At 40.3% G+C, this 18,177-nt stretch overlaps 1 protein-coding gene across 2 annotated transcripts in view; it reads right to left on the bottom strand.

Moving 5' to 3' along the window:
• Positions 1-59: 59 nt before the first annotated feature.
• Positions 60-18,177, bottom strand: part of LOC138951935 (transcription factor p65-like) — a 28,959-nt gene continuing 10,841 nt past the window's right edge. Inside the window, exons 1-12 of one of the 2 annotated variants that reach the window (XM_070323498.1) lie at positions 15,672-15,827; positions 12,034-12,132; positions 10,774-11,090; positions 10,131-10,282; positions 9,556-9,647; positions 8,948-9,082; positions 7,865-7,963; positions 7,291-7,382; positions 6,740-6,878; positions 6,407-6,475; positions 5,628-5,744; positions 60-5,296 (exon numbers count right to left, since the gene is read on the bottom strand). In XM_070323498.1, coding sequence (XP_070179599.1) covers positions 4,755-5,296; positions 5,628-5,744; positions 6,407-6,475; positions 6,740-6,878; positions 7,291-7,382; positions 7,865-7,963; positions 8,948-9,082; positions 9,556-9,647; positions 10,131-10,282; positions 10,774-11,090; positions 12,034-12,132; positions 15,672-15,690 — 1,872 coding nt within the window. In that variant the 5' untranslated portion in view covers positions 15,691-15,827 and the 3' untranslated portion in view covers positions 60-4,754. Of the gene's footprint in view, positions 5,297-5,627; positions 5,745-6,406; positions 6,476-6,739; positions 6,879-7,290; positions 7,383-7,864; positions 7,964-8,947; positions 9,083-9,555; positions 9,648-10,130; positions 10,283-10,773; positions 11,091-12,033; positions 12,133-15,671; positions 15,828-18,177 lie in introns of those variants that run through there. The other variant, XM_070323497.1, reaches the window with a different exon arrangement.

Genomic DNA, 18,177 nt, shown 5'->3' with positions numbered 1-18,177 from the left:
CTTTTGAAAAAAATGTTGATTTTCATTCAAACAGAAATCACCAAACAAACAATAGCACAGCAAATTTGTACTACTGATTTTATTACTGTACACCAAACAGCCATCAAATGGTTCACAATGAAAAATGATAGAATGGTGAATGTTTGTATGAATGAGACATCTATTTACTCTGCAGAAACAAGATGTTCAAAAAAGTCAAACAAACATCCTGAAAACACAATGCAAAGAGACTACAATTCATTATTAAATTAAGTACAATTACTTCAAGAGACTCAAAATATTCCACCAAAGTCTTGATTGGCTATATATGTATGTTTGTAATTATGTCTCAATTATAAACACTCACTTCTCGGTTCTGGAATGAGATGTTTGAGTAGAAATACACATAACACAAAGTTTAAATAAACAGTGTTTGCATTTACAAAACCAATACAATTATTTTCCTGTATGTACTTCATATTGAGATTCTGTTGCTGACAATTTTTGGTTTATCCTAGTTTTCTCCCATGCACTTTTTTTTCTGTTGATCAACATTTGTCTGTACATTTCACCACAAGAAAAAGTTCAAATTCAGAGAACTGAAGATAAAATCTAGTGTCAAACTTTCCATTACATAGATCTAAATTCAAACTGTCTTCAGGAATTTACAATGCTGTTCAAGGTAGTTTTTTTCTCTCTCTATAAATGTGATAGAAAATTCACAGAAGCACCTGTTCACAAACCAGATGTAAAAAAAAAACATTTGAAAAACACAAGCTGCTGAATAAAAAATCACAGAAGAAAAACACACATCAAAGCCATTTACAGTCAACATGTCATTTAATGATTTATAACATTTGTGTCTGCCTTTAATTTGAATTTGCTACTGAGATGTGAAAAAAACCCAAGAACTGCATGTGGGTAAGGCAAGGAAACAAATCGTTGTATATGTACCATAACCTGAACAAGTCTCCTTCATTCCTCTGGCTTTTGGTAAACATTTCTTGTTTTCAGTCATAGTAAAACAAAGTCATTAAAAAAAACTTCCAACCTGCCAACTCTTTTTCTTTGACATGTTATGATAAACATGCTTTTCTCTTCGTTTCATTTTTTATTTATTTGTTTTCTTTCTTCATTCAGAAACTGATGCATTTTTGGTTTGATTTTCTTTCCATTTTCAAGTATAATTAGCAGAAAAGTCATATCCGCAGCCCAGGATTTACAGTTAGACCTTTAGAATGAAGCAATACACTGCAAGAAGTCGAACCCAAGAAACATAATGCTGTTACTGTTACATCATGTGCCCCTTGTCAATGCTTGTGCGTCTCAACCATTAGACCAAGACTGAAGCAGGCAAAGGGCATTATGCATATAACAATGTTATACTAGAACTAAAGGGAGGAATTACTCACTCTCAATTAGGGTTTCCACCATAACTAAGACTTCAGTTCAAGTTACAAACGTTCCTGATCGCTTTTGGTGATCATGCCTTTTAGTGCTTAACAGCTTAGAAGTGTGACAAAATGTGCATTGCAAAGCTGAAATCTGAAATTGGGGAGGGGGGGGTGCAATCAGTGCAAACTGTTGGGCTTTTTTGTTTTTTGTTTTTCGGCAATGTAATTCGCCAACAGGCATCAAGTTGAGCGTAATAAACACGTCATAGAAAGATATCGATTGTTCCTCAAAAGAATCAAAACTGATCTAGGTATTGAAACATTCCTGGATGCAAGAACACAGTTGAGATAATGATAATCAGTTTTAAACAATGACAGAACAAAATAAATTCAAAGCAATGATATTTTTTGAAAGAAGTAAACACACATTTACAAACCTGTACACAATCATCTATGTTAGACATTGTAACAATTAATCATGCGCCTAAAACATACACACTTGCGCACACACACACACAAATGCACATTCACACACTCAAAACAATTCATACATAGCAAAAATATACACATATGTACATAGACTTATACATATGTAATCTTTAAAATCACAGTCACTTTTGCTCTTAACGGCCCTAAAACACACACACACACACCACAAGCACATGTCTCCCTCGTAGGCTGCAGCAAATTTCCTTTCCACATACTAACCCCACCCCATCCCAAATCTCCTCATACCTTTCAGCCCAACTACACAGTATGATTTTACTACAAATGCTTTGCACTACGATAAAACCATCTTATTAATTCCCACTGCATCTTGAAGGAAAGTGCGTTTCCAAAGCACAATCAAAACTCAATGACAATCAATACACAAGCGCACTCCCAACCAACAAAATCTTGCAAATCAACAATTCCTGCCCTGACTTTGTGTGACAGGAATGAAGCAACACAGTCTCATGATTTTAGGAATGATTTTTAAAGTTCAATGTCTTATCGACAAACAATGTTACAGTTACACTTGCACACCTTCAGCGTTCAAACAAGCAGATACTACCAAAATATGCGAATATGATTCTGATGAATACTCGAAAATAGCTGCTCAAACACAAGGAGAACAGGCAACAAATTCACACAAGCCTATAGTTCAGAATACACATAAGATGTATGATTTTTAAAAATCACACAAAAACATCTGACTGCAATTCAAGAATCTTGTGCAATACAAGAATCTTGTGCTGCCTATTTAATGCCAGACAGAAATCACAACAATTGTCCAAAACATCTCTCGGCTTCTAGGTTAAGTTCTAAGACTGCTCCTACACTGTGCAATTCTTTCAGGCAGAATCCACTCTGTTAAAAGGCAAAATCCTCCTGAACCAATCAATTTAGTTTCATCTGATCTCACAGATCCAATTGTATTTTTCGTGCAGCTGTTACAGTACACGCAAGACTGAATTCTGATTCAAAATATTTTCAAACATCAAACCACACTTGTTCGCATTGATAAGAATATTAAGAGTTTCCTTCACAGGTCCAACAATGCTTCATATCAATCGAACATCGCTTTCTTTGTTTCTAGAGGGCGTGTTTTCAAAGTGTGTATTAGAGATAAGTGTTTGAAACTACAGTAGAACCCCCCTTTTAAGACCTCAACAAATCTGAGAAAAGCAGTCCTTTGACAGGAGACAATCAAATTAGTTGGTGTGACATTTTGAAAATGCTTGTACATTTAGCACTCTTCACAACATTCAAGATAGATCTGTATGGGTTAATTTGAAAATGACTTTACTGTACCTTAAGATTCAACCAGAAAAGGCCACGCAACAACTTTGTTAGAAGAGCGTTAAATTTATGTCTGCCTCTTTGAAAGTAGGAAATTTGGGGACAAACTCTTCTCTGCAACTAATCCTTCTACAAAGCAGCATCAACATTGGACATAATACAGCAGGATCAATTTCCTGAAGTCAGACACAGCAACAAATCAATTTATAACAATGTCCCCAAGCTTAAAATATATGCACCATGTCATCGCAAATATACACTTCCATTTCCTCTCGACATAAAATCTATGCAAGCCTGCTTCAGAGAAAAATCTTTGAGGGAAAAAACCCACTCCTTCATAGATCATATCTCAGCAGTTCTTCAGAATAAGTTCCACCTCACCAACTTTGTCATGGGACAATTCGCAGAACGACAGCCAGATACGTTTTCAACTTCTGATGTCAGACCATTCGCATAATGACAGCCAGATACGTTTTCAACTTCTGATGTCAGACCATTCGCAGAATGACAGCCAGATACGTTTTCAACTTCTGACGTCAGACCATTCGCATAATGACAGCCAGATACATTTTCAACTTCTGACGTCAGACCATTCGCATAATGACAGCCAGATACATTTTCAACTTCTGTCGTCAGACCATTCGCATAATGACAGCCAGATACATTTTCAACTTCTGACATCAGACCATTCGCATAATGACAGCCAGATACATTTTCAACTTCTGAAAGTTTGCAGAATGACAGCTAGATACATTCTCAGACATATTTCTAGCGAAGTCCAGCTGGAGACAGTGTTTTCATAACTGTTAAACTGCTGCCCAAATCAAAACTAATGAGTGGAGTGAGAGCATAGCCGGCAAAATATGTGCAATTTAGGAAGATAAAGAAAGAAGAAGGCACACACAGAAAACACAAGCTGGAAGAAAATAGGGTTGGAAGGGAATAGTGCAAGAGACTACACAGAAGTAAAACGTAAACGTCTTGACAGGACTAGCAAGGTGTACAGAAACAACCACAGAAGGGACTGTTTAAGCTTTTCTTTTTGGTGGGAGGTGGGGTCATGTGAAGGGGGGTAGGGGTGAGGTGAGAGGGTACTTTTTTCTCTTCACCATTTCTGCCCTATACCAGCAAGGGAAACGGTACGAAAATATAATCAAAGTGATTTACATTGTTGACGCTTTGCATCCTACCATTCTATGTAAAGGGTGTACGGTTGATTGATTGACAATCAACCACTACCCATTTAACTAGTGTGTACCTGTCTAGGAAATACCAGACAAAGTCTTTTCCATCAAGAAACAAGAAAAACTAAATTCTTAAAAAACCATGATGATAAAAAGATGATGTGAAACATACTGACATACAATAAATAAGCTTAGCACACATACTGGTCGCAACATATTCAACAACCTTCTATTATGCTAAAAATGCTTTTTCTTACAACCTCACTTGTTTTGATTTTTCTGGACTTTGTCAGGTTTTTCCTAGACAGGGCTGCGTCAGACTCCAACGGCAGTGCTGGCAGGCAGCAAATGTCCAGCATGAGAATCTCACAGATTGAAAAAGCAACAGTACTCCTTAACCACACCACAGCAACGCTCAAGACATTTTGTTGAAGTCATGCAAGGCTGCCTGCACCTCCAGGAAGTCTGGCTGAGAGGCGTCGACCTGAACTCCAGCACCGGAGGTGTTAGCGGGGTTCACCTGCGGGACGGAATTGTCAGCCATGCCGCTCGACACGCCCTCCCCGGACGAGAGGGAGACGGAGTGCTCCAGGAAGGACTGGATGGTGTTGGTGTCGATCGCGTTCATGAGGGAAGAGAGTGGCATGGTCCCCATGAAGTTCAACAAACTGTCCAAGCTGCCCGGCTGGCTGTTACCGCTGGACGGCTGGCCTCCACCGTTACCTGCTGCCTGCTGCTGCTGCTGTTGCTGTAACGCGAGGTGCTGCAGGAGGCGGTTGGCGTCGACTGCGTTGACGGTGGAGGCCTGTACCGGCTGACAGGTGTTGTCGATGACGGTGCCCATGCCCGTGTTGTCGGGCGTGCGGAAACTGTGGGAGGCTGCGGAGGTGCTGGAAAGCGGCTCTATTGACGACCCCGACCCTCTGGAGCTCAGCGACATCCCTTGACTGGCTGTGGCTGAAAGGGAGACAGTGACGTGGTTATGTTTGTGAGAAATAAACATGTCACGTCAAATAAGCATTTGCTTGAGTTTGTGTCCTAGTTGCATAATTATTTTCAAATGTTTCATGTCATGTATTTTGAATAAAATGTTTGTTAAAACCAAATAAACATATTTTTAAAAAGAGTTGTGAAAAAAATTACTAACATAACTCTCTCTCGACTTTTGAAGCATATGTTTGTCAAATCATGTGGATTTACTTAGACAAGGAGAGTAAAAACTACATCTACAAACAAGCACAATCTTTCAGCACTTTCTGCTGAGGAAAACATCGGCCAAGAATCTCACCTCCTTGTGCGTCTGTCTCCATCTGAGGCTCCTGTTTAATCCTGCGGTTGGCTTTCAGCTTATGTCTGAGACTCTCCTTCACGCTGCTGTTACTACTGCTGGGGCCGTCACTGGAACCTGTTCACCATCAAAATCACCAACTGTTATTCACATAATAGTCTACTTGCCACGTTTTTTTTAAACGATCTGTGCAAAGAAACCTGGACAGCATTGGTCTGAGGAAGACAATATTTGACCTATCTGCTTCACTGATGATAAAGAAAAATTGCTCATGCAATGATGTGGACTCACAGTGATGGCGCTAGTATTTTTTCAAACCTGTACGCACACTTTTATTATGCAAACAGTCCAGAAAAAAACGGTAGGCTGGTCATTGGAACTCGTAAGAGTCCAACTCAGAGTACTGGGTTTTTTTTGTTTTACCGGCGAAAAAGACATGGTAGTTCTAAAAATCAACCTGTAGGTCATTTCTCGTTTCAACCATTAAAATATCGGTAATTGCCGGTTAACGCCAATACTGGACTCAAGCAAAGGAAAGTACTTAATTGTTTAGTAGCGCAAGACAGTGTATGACTGCTAACAATGATAAATGCTTTCACTGTCACACATCAAAGACAATCACCACACAGTTACTCCTACTGGCTGGAAAATAAAGATCTTTCAACTTCTCCAAAGAATACACAAGAACCGAGCTTTTTTTCTCCCCACATTCATTCTTTCACAGCGCATCTCTCTGCTTGTTTGTGCTTGCCAGATGCAAAGCTAATGAATGTACTCACCAGAACTGGGCATTACTCTGTTCAGCCAGTCTCCTTTCCGTTTACGTTTCTCTTCAATCCGGTCTGGATCTGTTGGACATAAAAAACACAATATAAACATACAAAAGAGCCGACAGGACACAGGCATTTGACATAAGATCAGTTGATCCGTCTCAATGACAACTGAAGTCCAAAATGCTGCTGTTATGAGCTTTCTCTATCAGTCATGTTGATTTGCAGAACTGACCTCAAAACCAAAAAAATCTCTCACTCTCACTCACAAACACACTCCACCACCCTCCCAGCACCGTGTGAGGTCCACGTGAAAATCAATCCCAACAAAATAAAACAAACCTGGGTCTTCAGGCATGTAGGTGAACACAATGGGTTCGCTCAATTCGGCGTCCGAGGGTCGGAATAACGCCATGTTCACGTTAGCTGGGCGAGAAATGAACTCTTCTCTGTACTTGGGCGTTTTGAACACAATGGCATACTGCAAACGAAACAAATTAGGTGTTAACTTTTTGGATGTTTATTTGGTCATACTGACTACATGGCTCCATAGAAAGCAAAAAATAAGACAAATGGGCCTAAGACGACCAAAATCACTTCATATTATATACATACCGTATTAGATATAGCAGACAATGTGAAATACAGCAGACATACTTAACTTTAATCTTAAGGCGAACTCTTTCTATAAGAGTTCAGTGTGATTGTGAAAGAGTTGGTAGTGTGTGAGTTACAAGAAACCTTACATTTCAAGGAATGATTAAAAGATGAACAATTCCTTTTTTGACCAAAAAAACACTGTTTTCGTCCCTAAACAAAAACTGCTAAGACATTTTGCTGCAAGCTTATAAACCATTTTTCCTTTGCACTATCCAGTCAAAAGGATTTTATACCTGTCTGTGAACGTCTCCTTGGCCAAAGTCACCGAATCCTTCCCACACTATTTCACCATTCTCCTCTTCATAGAACTTCACCTTGATGTCATCTGAAAAACAATCGAACACATACACATACAAAATGTACATCATATAAAAACAACCTGCTTATTCACACTTTCAAATAAAACCATTATGTCAAACTATATTTTGGATAAGCCCTTGGTGGACTGCTCTTTGGGACAGTGTGTGTGCCTGTCTCTCTTTCTGCGTGTTCTTTCATTATACAGAAACAGGTAATGTCCTATACCACTTTGCATAACAGGGTATTGAATACCTCAACATATTCACTTCATAATTTGCAAAGGGACATATTCAGAAGTGCAATGATATCATTGGGAAAGAGCAGACAAGCCATATCTAAAACAAAGAATATAAATCAAGTCTTGCAGATCTCACTTGGCACTCTGTCAGCAGAAAGGCTTGAGAGTTTATTCGCCAGGTACTCAGAAACCACCCTGAAGCAAAAGTTACTACTCCTGCACAGGTTACACGACACACAACAGAGTAAATCAACCACATAGTGACTTACCTTTGCCAACCTTCTCACACAGCAAGAACACCTCATCCCCTCCCCTGGCCTTGCCCGAGCTCCTGTCCACCCGGCAAATGATCAGGTCGTTTAAAGCCTCTGTTGACAAGCAAAAAAGCAATCAATGAACAATCAATCACACATGCTGCACATCTATGCTTAAAGTATCTTTGCAACATTGTGGCTATCCTTTCGATCAATTCCTAAGAAATCGATTTAACAAGCACTGGGCTGGTAACTGGTTCATGATCAGAATGTCTGCACAGCCGAATAATAATGCAATCAAACAAACTCAAATTAGGTTTTTTTCAGAGAACAGAATATACAGTCGAACCTGCCCTTCCGACCCCTTCTCGGTATAGACCACCTGCCACCTTGAAGGCTCCCCCCAAAATATTTTTCTGTCCAATTCCTCTTTCCATATAAAATGACCCGTCCCTTAGGAGGTTCCTATAGACAAGTTCGACTGTACCAGCCAAGACTACACAAAAAAATCCAGTCAATGACAGTGATAGATGTACAGCAGTCCCTGCAATGTACGGCCCCCGGCGTGAGCGGACACCTGACATGTACGGACACATTTGCTCGGCACGGAGTGTTTTCCTTCTATATTTGCCCCCCCTTAAACGGACACCTGCAAAACGTGGACGCGGACACTCATTTTCGGTCCCAACAGCAGGTCATACCTCCAATGTACGGACAGACCATCGTCAAATTTTCACCACAACAAAATCGATAACAGAGCAGTCCGGCTCTTGGTACAAAAGATCACAGCCGCAATGGCGTGACGACAGTCACTGGTAACTTGAGTGCACCTGTACCCATCAGTAGGGGGGGTAGTTTTGGTCAGGAGTGGAGTTTAAAGAAGTATTAGGAGTTTATTGTTTAGTAGCCACAAGAAGTGATTAGCATAGACTCAATCCTGTTGTTTGTGTGTCTCTGTGTGAGTGTATGGGGGAGGGGGTGGTGTGGTCACCCCTCCCGTGACCGGACACCTGCAATGTACGGACAGTTTTGCTATGGCCCAAGGGTGTCCGTTCATGAGAGGGACTGCTGTACAGGAAAAAATTCAAAGTGACTCACTTTTGTCATGGATGGGCAGTGAGGCCACGGGTGGCACGACCCTTGTGACCTTTCCTGTGGCGTCGGGAAGGAAGACTTGGAAACAGAGACGCACCACGTTCAGGTCGATGTTGGATGACGCATGGTCAAAGCCAGCTGCAACAGACAATAACACTGGTTAGCACATCAGGGATCTTCAGCAATCTGCTTCATACTTGAATAAAATAGTCTGAATAACTACTTGTACAGGCTCTAAAACAGACTATGTTATCTATCCCCTGTTGTAACTGATAATTTGCACAAAACTTTTGACAGTGACACACACAAAAGTAAAAAGTACATGTTAAAGAGAAATATACGCAGCAACTTGTTCTTTTCTCTTAATACTCTGAAATATATTGTTTCTCTTCTGGACTATATCAAACAAAATATATTCAGTATGAAGAAGCAAGGAATAAGAAATATAAATTGATGAAATACCAGACTAAGCAAAAGCCGTTTGCAACTCAGCTATGGCTGCGGGGTCGCAAACTCTCACAAGCTTTAAAAAGCAGAGGTGCATAACATTAAAAGCAGTTTGTATACATATCAGTGTTCCGGTTAGTTTTTTCAAAAGCAATTTTCCTCACTTTGGTAAGGGTCGACATTGATTTCTCTCCTAAGCTTCAGGGCGTCATCAACATCTTTCTTCTTCGCACACTGGATTCCAAGCTGTGGAAAGCTGAAAAGATAAAGAAGAGTCATGAATGTCTTAGGTCAATCAAAAAATAAAACAATCAAAAATGAAGACAAAACAAAAAAAAACACCTGCACAAACAGGAAAACATAATTTACACATTTCCGTTCCATTTTTGAATTTCACATGAGTCCACAAAGATTTCATGAAACAAATTGTAAACAAAATGCAAAAAAAGTAGCTGATTCTGCCGGAGTTTCATAAATTTTAAATATGTAAATCATTAATTCTGTGCATATTCCGAACAGAACCCAATTACAACTATTAAAATAAATGTCACCAAATACTTTGCACATCAGTATCAATCCAGAAAAAATGTGAACATCCAAAGGAGAACTTTGAAGCCTGAAAAAAAAACTTTGCAGCTAACCAAATATTTTGCTGTCACTTCGACTGCACGTTCTTTTTCATCACACCAGCAACAAGAGTGTAAGAAAGAGAGTAAAAAGAAAGACACATGCGGCTTACCTGACAGTGGAAGCATCCTTGACCCTGACGGTACACACGCCTTTCTTGCAGTCCCTGCCTACCAAGGAGTGAGGGTGGGGCCTGCACTTGGGCTCCGGGTCTTTCGTCACGCATGACACCACAATGATAGCTTGGCCTCTGTAGTTGTGGATCTGAAGGCACATTTTAAAGAAATAATTACTACTTTGTGTGACCGACACAGCCATTCCTTTAGTTTAACACAACACAAAAGCCACACTTCCATGATGGACACCACAAACACTACAATAAACACCATAAACAAAGAAAACAACACAAAATGACGAACCCTTAAATTTGTTTTTTTTAAAAGTTGATAAATGAATAAATCACACACACCCTGAGGGCAGAAGTGAGTTACTTTACCAGCATTTGAAACAAGAATTCAGACCATTGCCTTCCTAAGCAACAATCATTCAACAGTCCAGACAAATGCAAATACAGTAGAACCCCCTCTTAAGGCCCCCCAAATTTAAGACTTCCTCTTTTTCAGGCGCTCTGTTCACAACCTCTGTAAATTTACATTTATTTTAAGACCTGATTTTTCAGATTGTTGAAGGTCGCAAAAAGGGGGATTCCATTGTAGCAAAATCACAGCAATCTGTGACACACACTCAATTCTCACCTTAATCGTTGGGAAAGTCTTCTTCTCGTTAGAGCTGTTTTCTCCAGGGATGCTGCCGGCGGAGCGACCTTCACACTGGTACCTGAACCGCAGACCCCTCTGCCTCGGCTGTTCCACTAACTCCACCCACGGTTCTGTGGCTTTGTCTGTGGGTCTTCGAGGTCTTGCAGCGCCAGTGTTTGCTGGTGCGGCGGCGGCCATCTGCGGGCGGTGAGGAGACATGCCTGAGGTGTCAATTGTCTGCTGCAGAGCCTGGGTGTTGTACATCATTGGAGCTGGGATTGATGAGCTTTCCTGGATGCCGTAGTTTGGCGCTCCTGGATAAAAAATGATGGATGAGAGATGCTTTCACTAGATTCAGACATGCTGGATAGTGTTCTCTGGTAAGCTACCTTCAGCATATATCCGATGCCTAGTCGAACAGTTTGTTAATAAAAAATAAAAATGAAGAAATGAGGAATGAGAGTTGGTGTGCGTGTACGGGTCCATGTGCGTTACTTTGTTTTCATTTACATGATTGCACTTAAAATCCCCTTAGAAAGACCTGATAAACTGCTGACATCTGATCACATACATATTATGGGTCCTCTCCCTATGATACATTGACAGACTCTGAAAGATACCCATCAGGTTCCGGTGGATTTTTCAATGCACTGATTTCCTTCTGGGAGAAAAGGTACAGTAGAGATACAGTCATTTCTGCACACTTTTAGTTGTACAGAAACTGAGAAAGAAAGTCTCTACTAGAAGAAAAGTTTAAAAAACCAAAAACACTACAAAAATCCTTGACAAGATCAAATGCCAAGCCACCTTGGACTAGTACCTTGGAAGTTTACGTAAAAGTTATTTTTAAATTTAATCAGACCACCTGTTCTGATTTCCTGAGAATTGAGCAATTAGATCATGCAACATGCAATGCTTCAAAGCTTGTCATTTTCTTCACATTTGTAGTTCACAAACACAAGGACTCATGTGTGTCCAATTGTTTTATTTGTGGAAGCAAATCAGTGCATTAAAATGACTAATTACACTAGTGACAACCATGAAAGTTAAAGTACTGTTTTGACTCTGTTAAGATGATCCCTTGTTGATGGGCAACTGTCATTTAAACCAGCAGTTAATGTTACTGTTTTGAACATTAAATAACATGTCCTGGGATAATAAAAAATAAAATAATAAATTCATGAAAACATTGACAGCAATTTGCTACAAACAAAAGCACAGAAGCGCACGCACACACACACACAAGCATACACTCACCGTCAGCATTGTAATTATAAGGGTTTTCAGCCATGAAGGCTTGGCTTGATATCATCTGCTCAAGCTCTGTTGTGGTTAGCTGGGATAACCCTTCAAAGTCTGAAAAAGACAAAGAAACTCTCCATCAAAAATCACAGAAACGCACCAGGTGGCTGATAAAAAAAATCTAAAAGTAGATAACTACACCCTTTGAAAGATTGAAAATATAAAAAAATCTTTTACAATAGTAACATAACAGGTAAGAAATGAACGCCACCTTTAAAAAACAAACAAACACATAGCTTGTTTTGTTGTTTACTTTTTCCCCCATAACATAATGTACAACCTTCACCATAATAAAAAATTTAACCCACATTTTTTTAATTATCCAACTCCAAAAAGTTTCCATTCATTAATCTTCATCTGCAACAAAAATGTCTCCAATCCATCTTGAGAGTCTGTAAGTTAAAGATAACAATAACAAAGACACTTACAAGCAGTAAATATTTCAGTTTGCTAAAGTCAAGTATGAGCAGAGACAGTCGGGAGTAACGGAGCACCCAAGGACAACAACTGTTGAGCGCAGGCCAACCCTTCCTTTTATGCCTTCTAAATCTCACACGCTCCCAGGTGCTAAATATAGCACTAAAAAAAAGTTACCACTGGTAAATGCCCTATTCAGAGGGGTAACTTGGTCAATGTAGGTCACGCATGGGATTTCCTGCTCAGCGCGCATAACAGGACTTGTCCTTACGCCATACAATAAAGTATTTCTATTAGTATTACTATTAGGTCACTGCCATGCTTTTGAACGATTCTACTAATCGATTTATCCGGATACACCATACATGAATGCAAGAGCACTGTGAGTTTCAGTTTCTCTTGTTCAAAATAATGTATACCTTCTGTTCTAAAAATACATGTTGTAACAGAGATTAGCTCACCCAAAACAGGTGGATAGATATGAATTTTATGTACCTACCATATAATTATAAGACCAAAGCCTATGTAGGGAAAGAAAGCTGCCTTAATGAATCAAATACAAACTCAGTCCACACTCATTAGTACATGTATGTATTCATATTAATGTAAAATTTACAGTATTTCAACTATCAAGTATCAGATATATATGTATTGAAAATAAGGGGAAAATCCTCAACAAGTCACTGAGACAGTTGTACATGTTTTGACTGCAATTGCCTTTTTAGGTAACACCAGTTTACAAAACACCCAGCACTGATGCATACAAAACCCCTAATAAGCAATCCTTATACATGTATATTGCTATTGTATATATATATTGTATATTGACAACAGCTGCCACTAGTGAGGCACTCTAATGAGTCTCTGCAGCAGTGACGTTTATTCCACCTGCGTTGCCCAGCAATGGACATTTTTATCTATGCCTATACAATTTTGCCAGGAAAGACCCTTTTGTCAATCGTGGGATCTTTAACGTGCACACCCCAATGTAGTGTACACGAAGGGACCTCGGTTTTTCGTCTCATCCGAAAGACTAGCACTTGAACCCACCACCTAGGTTAGGAAAGGGGGGTGAAAATTGCTAACGCCCTGACCCAGGGTCGAACTCGCAACCTCTCGCTTCCGAGCGCAAGTGCGTTACCACTCGGCCACCCAGTCCATCCCCTGTGACCACAAACAGGCAAATCCCTACAATTCCCAGCTAATGACAAAATCATAATCTGTCTCCACATGTGACTTTTCAGTGTCTACCATATCAGAAGCCTCAAAATTCTGCCAGTTGAAAGGCAAGTATGGCAGGTTATCTTTTTTTCAGCTGCACACTGGAGGAAATAACACTGACTCTGAGCACAGGTAAAGACGAAAGGTAAGTAACAGTTGAATGGCTTTGTTCAAAACACAGACAGTGGAACTAAATAAGAAACAGTTTAGCAAGGGAGACATTCTTCTCAAATCTGGACAAAAACATTGTGACTAAACACTAATTTAGTCAGTCACAACAAAACTATCACAGACAAAAGGCAAAGAACCAAGAAGAAACACGCAGACCATACCAATTGGAAAAAAACATACAACAAAACACTCATTTTCACCACTATTAAGACGTATGACCCTGAATCAATACACGTGAAAAGAAATCTACACAGACCATTGACAACTGTCATACAAGACCTTCACAACACAGTCCATTTCTGGGCCGGCTCTGAAAAAATGGGTAATTCCTATACTGTGGTAGCTTTCTCCTAGATACAAGAAGGGCAGAAACATGCACCACCTAATATTTTACACTTTATTTATTTGAGCTTCAAAATAATCAAGATGGTTCATTCAATACAAACTTAACTTTGTAGCTTAACCTCATTAAAATTTAAAGTACGATCTCATTCAGTTATTCACTGCACACACAAAATCACAACACTTAAAGACAACCAAACTAAAGAAAAAAACTCTTTGCCGTTTGGTGCCAGCAGCCAAACATGAGTATACTGATATGAAACACACACGGTGACATGAATAAACAATGCTTCAGGACACTGAAATAAACTGGGCCAAATAAACCAATGACCGATTTTGCACAGAAACCTGAAGATCCACACAGTATGTGCCCAGTTCTCACTCCTGACCTCCTCAGGTCATCCACACTGAACAGTTCAATGTATAGTTGACTAGTCAGCACTTAACAAAATACTGACCATTTTGTTAGCTCTTTTCTCTATGTCTCACCAACTTACGAACTACACCATAGATTCACAACATCTCAGACTGTCATACTGCAGTTCTAGCTGTTGAATAAGTTTGTCTTGAGGCTCTGCAGTACATGTACCTTGCCTCAGATACTGATAGCCTGTGTTCTTTCCTTACATGAATGTCAAGTTTATCTTGATACATAGTGACACTAGCATACACACACCGTACAAATTTACTACATATACTTGCTGCCGTCCTTTTCTCTTGAAAACCTGAAAGTTTACTTCACAGTCACACTGAGGCCATGACCTAATTATTCCTTGAACTTGACACTGTAACTTCAGTTTTTCTGCACTGCAACTGCTAAAACAGTATCAGGACCTATGCACAGTTCACACCACTAGAAATAGAAGCGTGTCCCATTTAGATGAGCAGGCAGGTTGAAAGTCACAAGAGAACTGTTCCAGGAAGATCAATTTTACCTATGCATAGATACAATGTCATCACACTCAACCCTTGAGTAACACTAACACCGCCTAAACTTGCCTGCCAAATGCACCGGCAATTCGGTCTTCAAATAACGGAAGCTTTGCTCTCTACTGTCCGATTAATTTCCTACGGCTTTATAAGAATTGTCCTCTCACAGTGAACAGTTAGGTCATGAATGCGTATCCACTGCGCAACACACACTGACACAGGAATGTGTAGCCGAAGAACTGGTCACAGAAGACGTTCTGTTGAGAATACACCTTAATCCAGGAGCTTACATAGACATAGAAATGCCTTCACCATAAAACAAAATGAGTGAGAAAACACGAGTGCGTAACATCGCTGGTGATAACACCGAATTAATCTTTACTGTAGTACATGTTGCAGGGTTATCGTTGAGCAAAATAATGGCGTCGTCCTCGCACACAAAAATGGCAGACATGCAACAAATCAGCGACAATTTCAGCGAGTGATATGACCTGCAGCAGAACTGAGCTTACCTCCACTCATTGTAGCCATCTTCGAAGCGGTGTTGATCGAAGGGAAGCAATGTAGATGACGAAAACACAAATGTACGAGAAAATTACAACACGATAATGTCCACCCTGCAACACCATTTGGCAGAAGTTTCCTTGAAGTTTTGATTCTATTATTAGACTTCGGGGAATAACCCCACACAAAACACTCTGTGATTGGCTATAGTTGCCTTCGTATAGAGGGCGCTGCTTCTGCACGATGGCTTCCCCTTATGGAAAAACCAACTACGTCATTATTTATTTATAGCTGCAGTCTTCCTGCCACATGCCTGAAGATTTGTGATTTCGCTAACCACATTTTTGTATGTTGCAAAAAGGTTTGAACCTGATACTTGCAAAATGCATTGCAGTGCTTATCACAGATTCCCCTACAACCGATGTATCCAATCACCAGCCGCAGAAAAAACGACAAATGAAATCTACTCGACGACATGCGCGCTTACAGCACGTGTATTCACGATCATGCGTGTACGACATGCAGAAGGATAATGCAGCCGCGCTCTGTAGTAAAAGCGGCCGCTCTGCCGGCCTCTCTCTCTCTCTCTCTGGGAGGGGGCGGGGGGGGGGGGGGGGGGGCGAGGGGTTGCTACTATTGACTTATGTAATATTGTAATAAAATAGTCACAATGTGTGACTGTAAATTATTGCGCCACAGGCACATATGACACTTTATTTATTTATTTTGTAATATCTTTATCAAGTTATTATTATTATTATTATTATTATTATTATTATTATTATTATTATTATTATTATTATATTTCATTATGATATAATGAGTTGCTTGTTACCGTTAGATTTTGTGGGTGTTTGTATTGTTCTTGTTCCCTAGTCCTGGGCGAGGGCCGCTGAGTTGTGACTGAAAGCATGTCACGTATTGCTTCTATCATAAGCCTACCCTCCAGTAAATAATCTCTCTCTCTCTCTCTCTCTCTCTCTCTCTCTCTCTCTCTCTCTCTCTCTCTCTCTCTCAATCAATCAATCAATCAATCAATATGAAGCTTATATAGCGCGTATTCCGTGGGTACAGTTCTAAGCGCTTGTCGAAGAGCCCCGTTGTCAACACAGGACTAACAAAGAAACTAACATCTACAGACGGACTCTCTCTCTCTCTCTCTCTCTCTCTCTCTCTCTCTCTCTCTCTCTCTCTCTCTCTCTCTCTCTCTCTCTCTCTCTCTCTCTCTCTCTCTCTCTCTCTCTCTCTCTCTCTCTCTCTCTCTCTCTCTCTCTCTCTCTCTCTCTCTACGATTACATGCAAAAGCCACAGAATATTAAATATCAAGATTATGTTGTACAAATAATATAGTAGCCTAACTGTGGCCATTCCATGCATATGCATCAATGTTATGAATTCCGAAGATTTAAACAAAAATGATGTCTTTATTTTACCTATGATTTTCCTTTTAGCATCCCCTCGCCCCCATCCCCTTCCCCACCCAAGCCGAACTCGACCCCCTCAGTCCCCCGCCCCCCGCATCCGGCGGCCGGACACCGACGGTCCCGCGCCTTACCGGCCGCAAATCTATTGTAATCACTGGCTCGACATGATCTATTTATATCGGACTGATTCGGATCAGTACCGGTTTTATCATTAAGAATAATAACTTAAATAATAATAATAATAAATGAGCATTTATATAGCGCAACATCATAACCGCTTTACAATTATGCTCTTTGCGCTTGACACATTTAAAATTAAAACACAGTTATCAGGGGCGGATCAGTTCATTTTATGGGGGGGGGGGGGTTCCAAAAGTATATTGTGACGACTGATATGGGTGTGAAGGCGCGAAGCGCCGAGCCGACGCCCCGGCGCGAAGTTTGAAAAAAGGATGCAAAATGGTGCAATCTGGTGCATTCTGAGGATGATCATTACCAGTTTCAGGCAGCAGATTTTGTCACTGATTAATACCCCAAAAATTGAAACTCTTCTTTTCTCTGGAGCTTCCTCTTCGACCACTTCCCTTCCAGCCTCCATTACAGTAGGTTCTAGTGACATTTCTCTCTCTGATAGTGCTAGGAATCTTGGGTTCATCATGGACTCCCACCTCTCAATGAAACAACACATCAAAAAAGTCTGTCAGACATGTTACTTTGAGATCAGAAGAATAGGTTCCATAAGAAAATTTCTCACTGTTGATGCCACTAAAACTCTCGTTACATCCTGCATTCTGTCCAGATTAGATTACTGCAACTCCCTTCTCATAGGCTGCCCTGACTCCACTCTCCAACCCTTGCAAAAAGTACAACACTCTGCTGCACGTCTCATTTTCAGAGCACAGCATCGACAACCCTGCACTCCTCTCATGAAAGAACTTCACTGGCTTCCTGTATCTGAACGTATTAGGTATAAAGCTGCCTGCTTCTGCTACAATATCATCTCTGAATCGGCACCTGCCTATCTTTCTGAACTGGTCTCCCTCTACACTCCCTCTCGCACCCTTCGTTCTTCTGATGATGCTCGACTTCT

This window comes from Littorina saxatilis, linkage group LG17, assembly GCF_037325665.1.
Source record: "Littorina saxatilis isolate snail1 linkage group LG17, US_GU_Lsax_2.0, whole genome shotgun sequence".
NCBI lineage: Eukaryota > Metazoa > Mollusca > Gastropoda > Littorinimorpha > Littorinidae > Littorina > Littorina saxatilis.
Note: the sequence above shows the minus strand (reverse complement) of the source record. Positions and strands in the feature narration are given on the sequence as shown.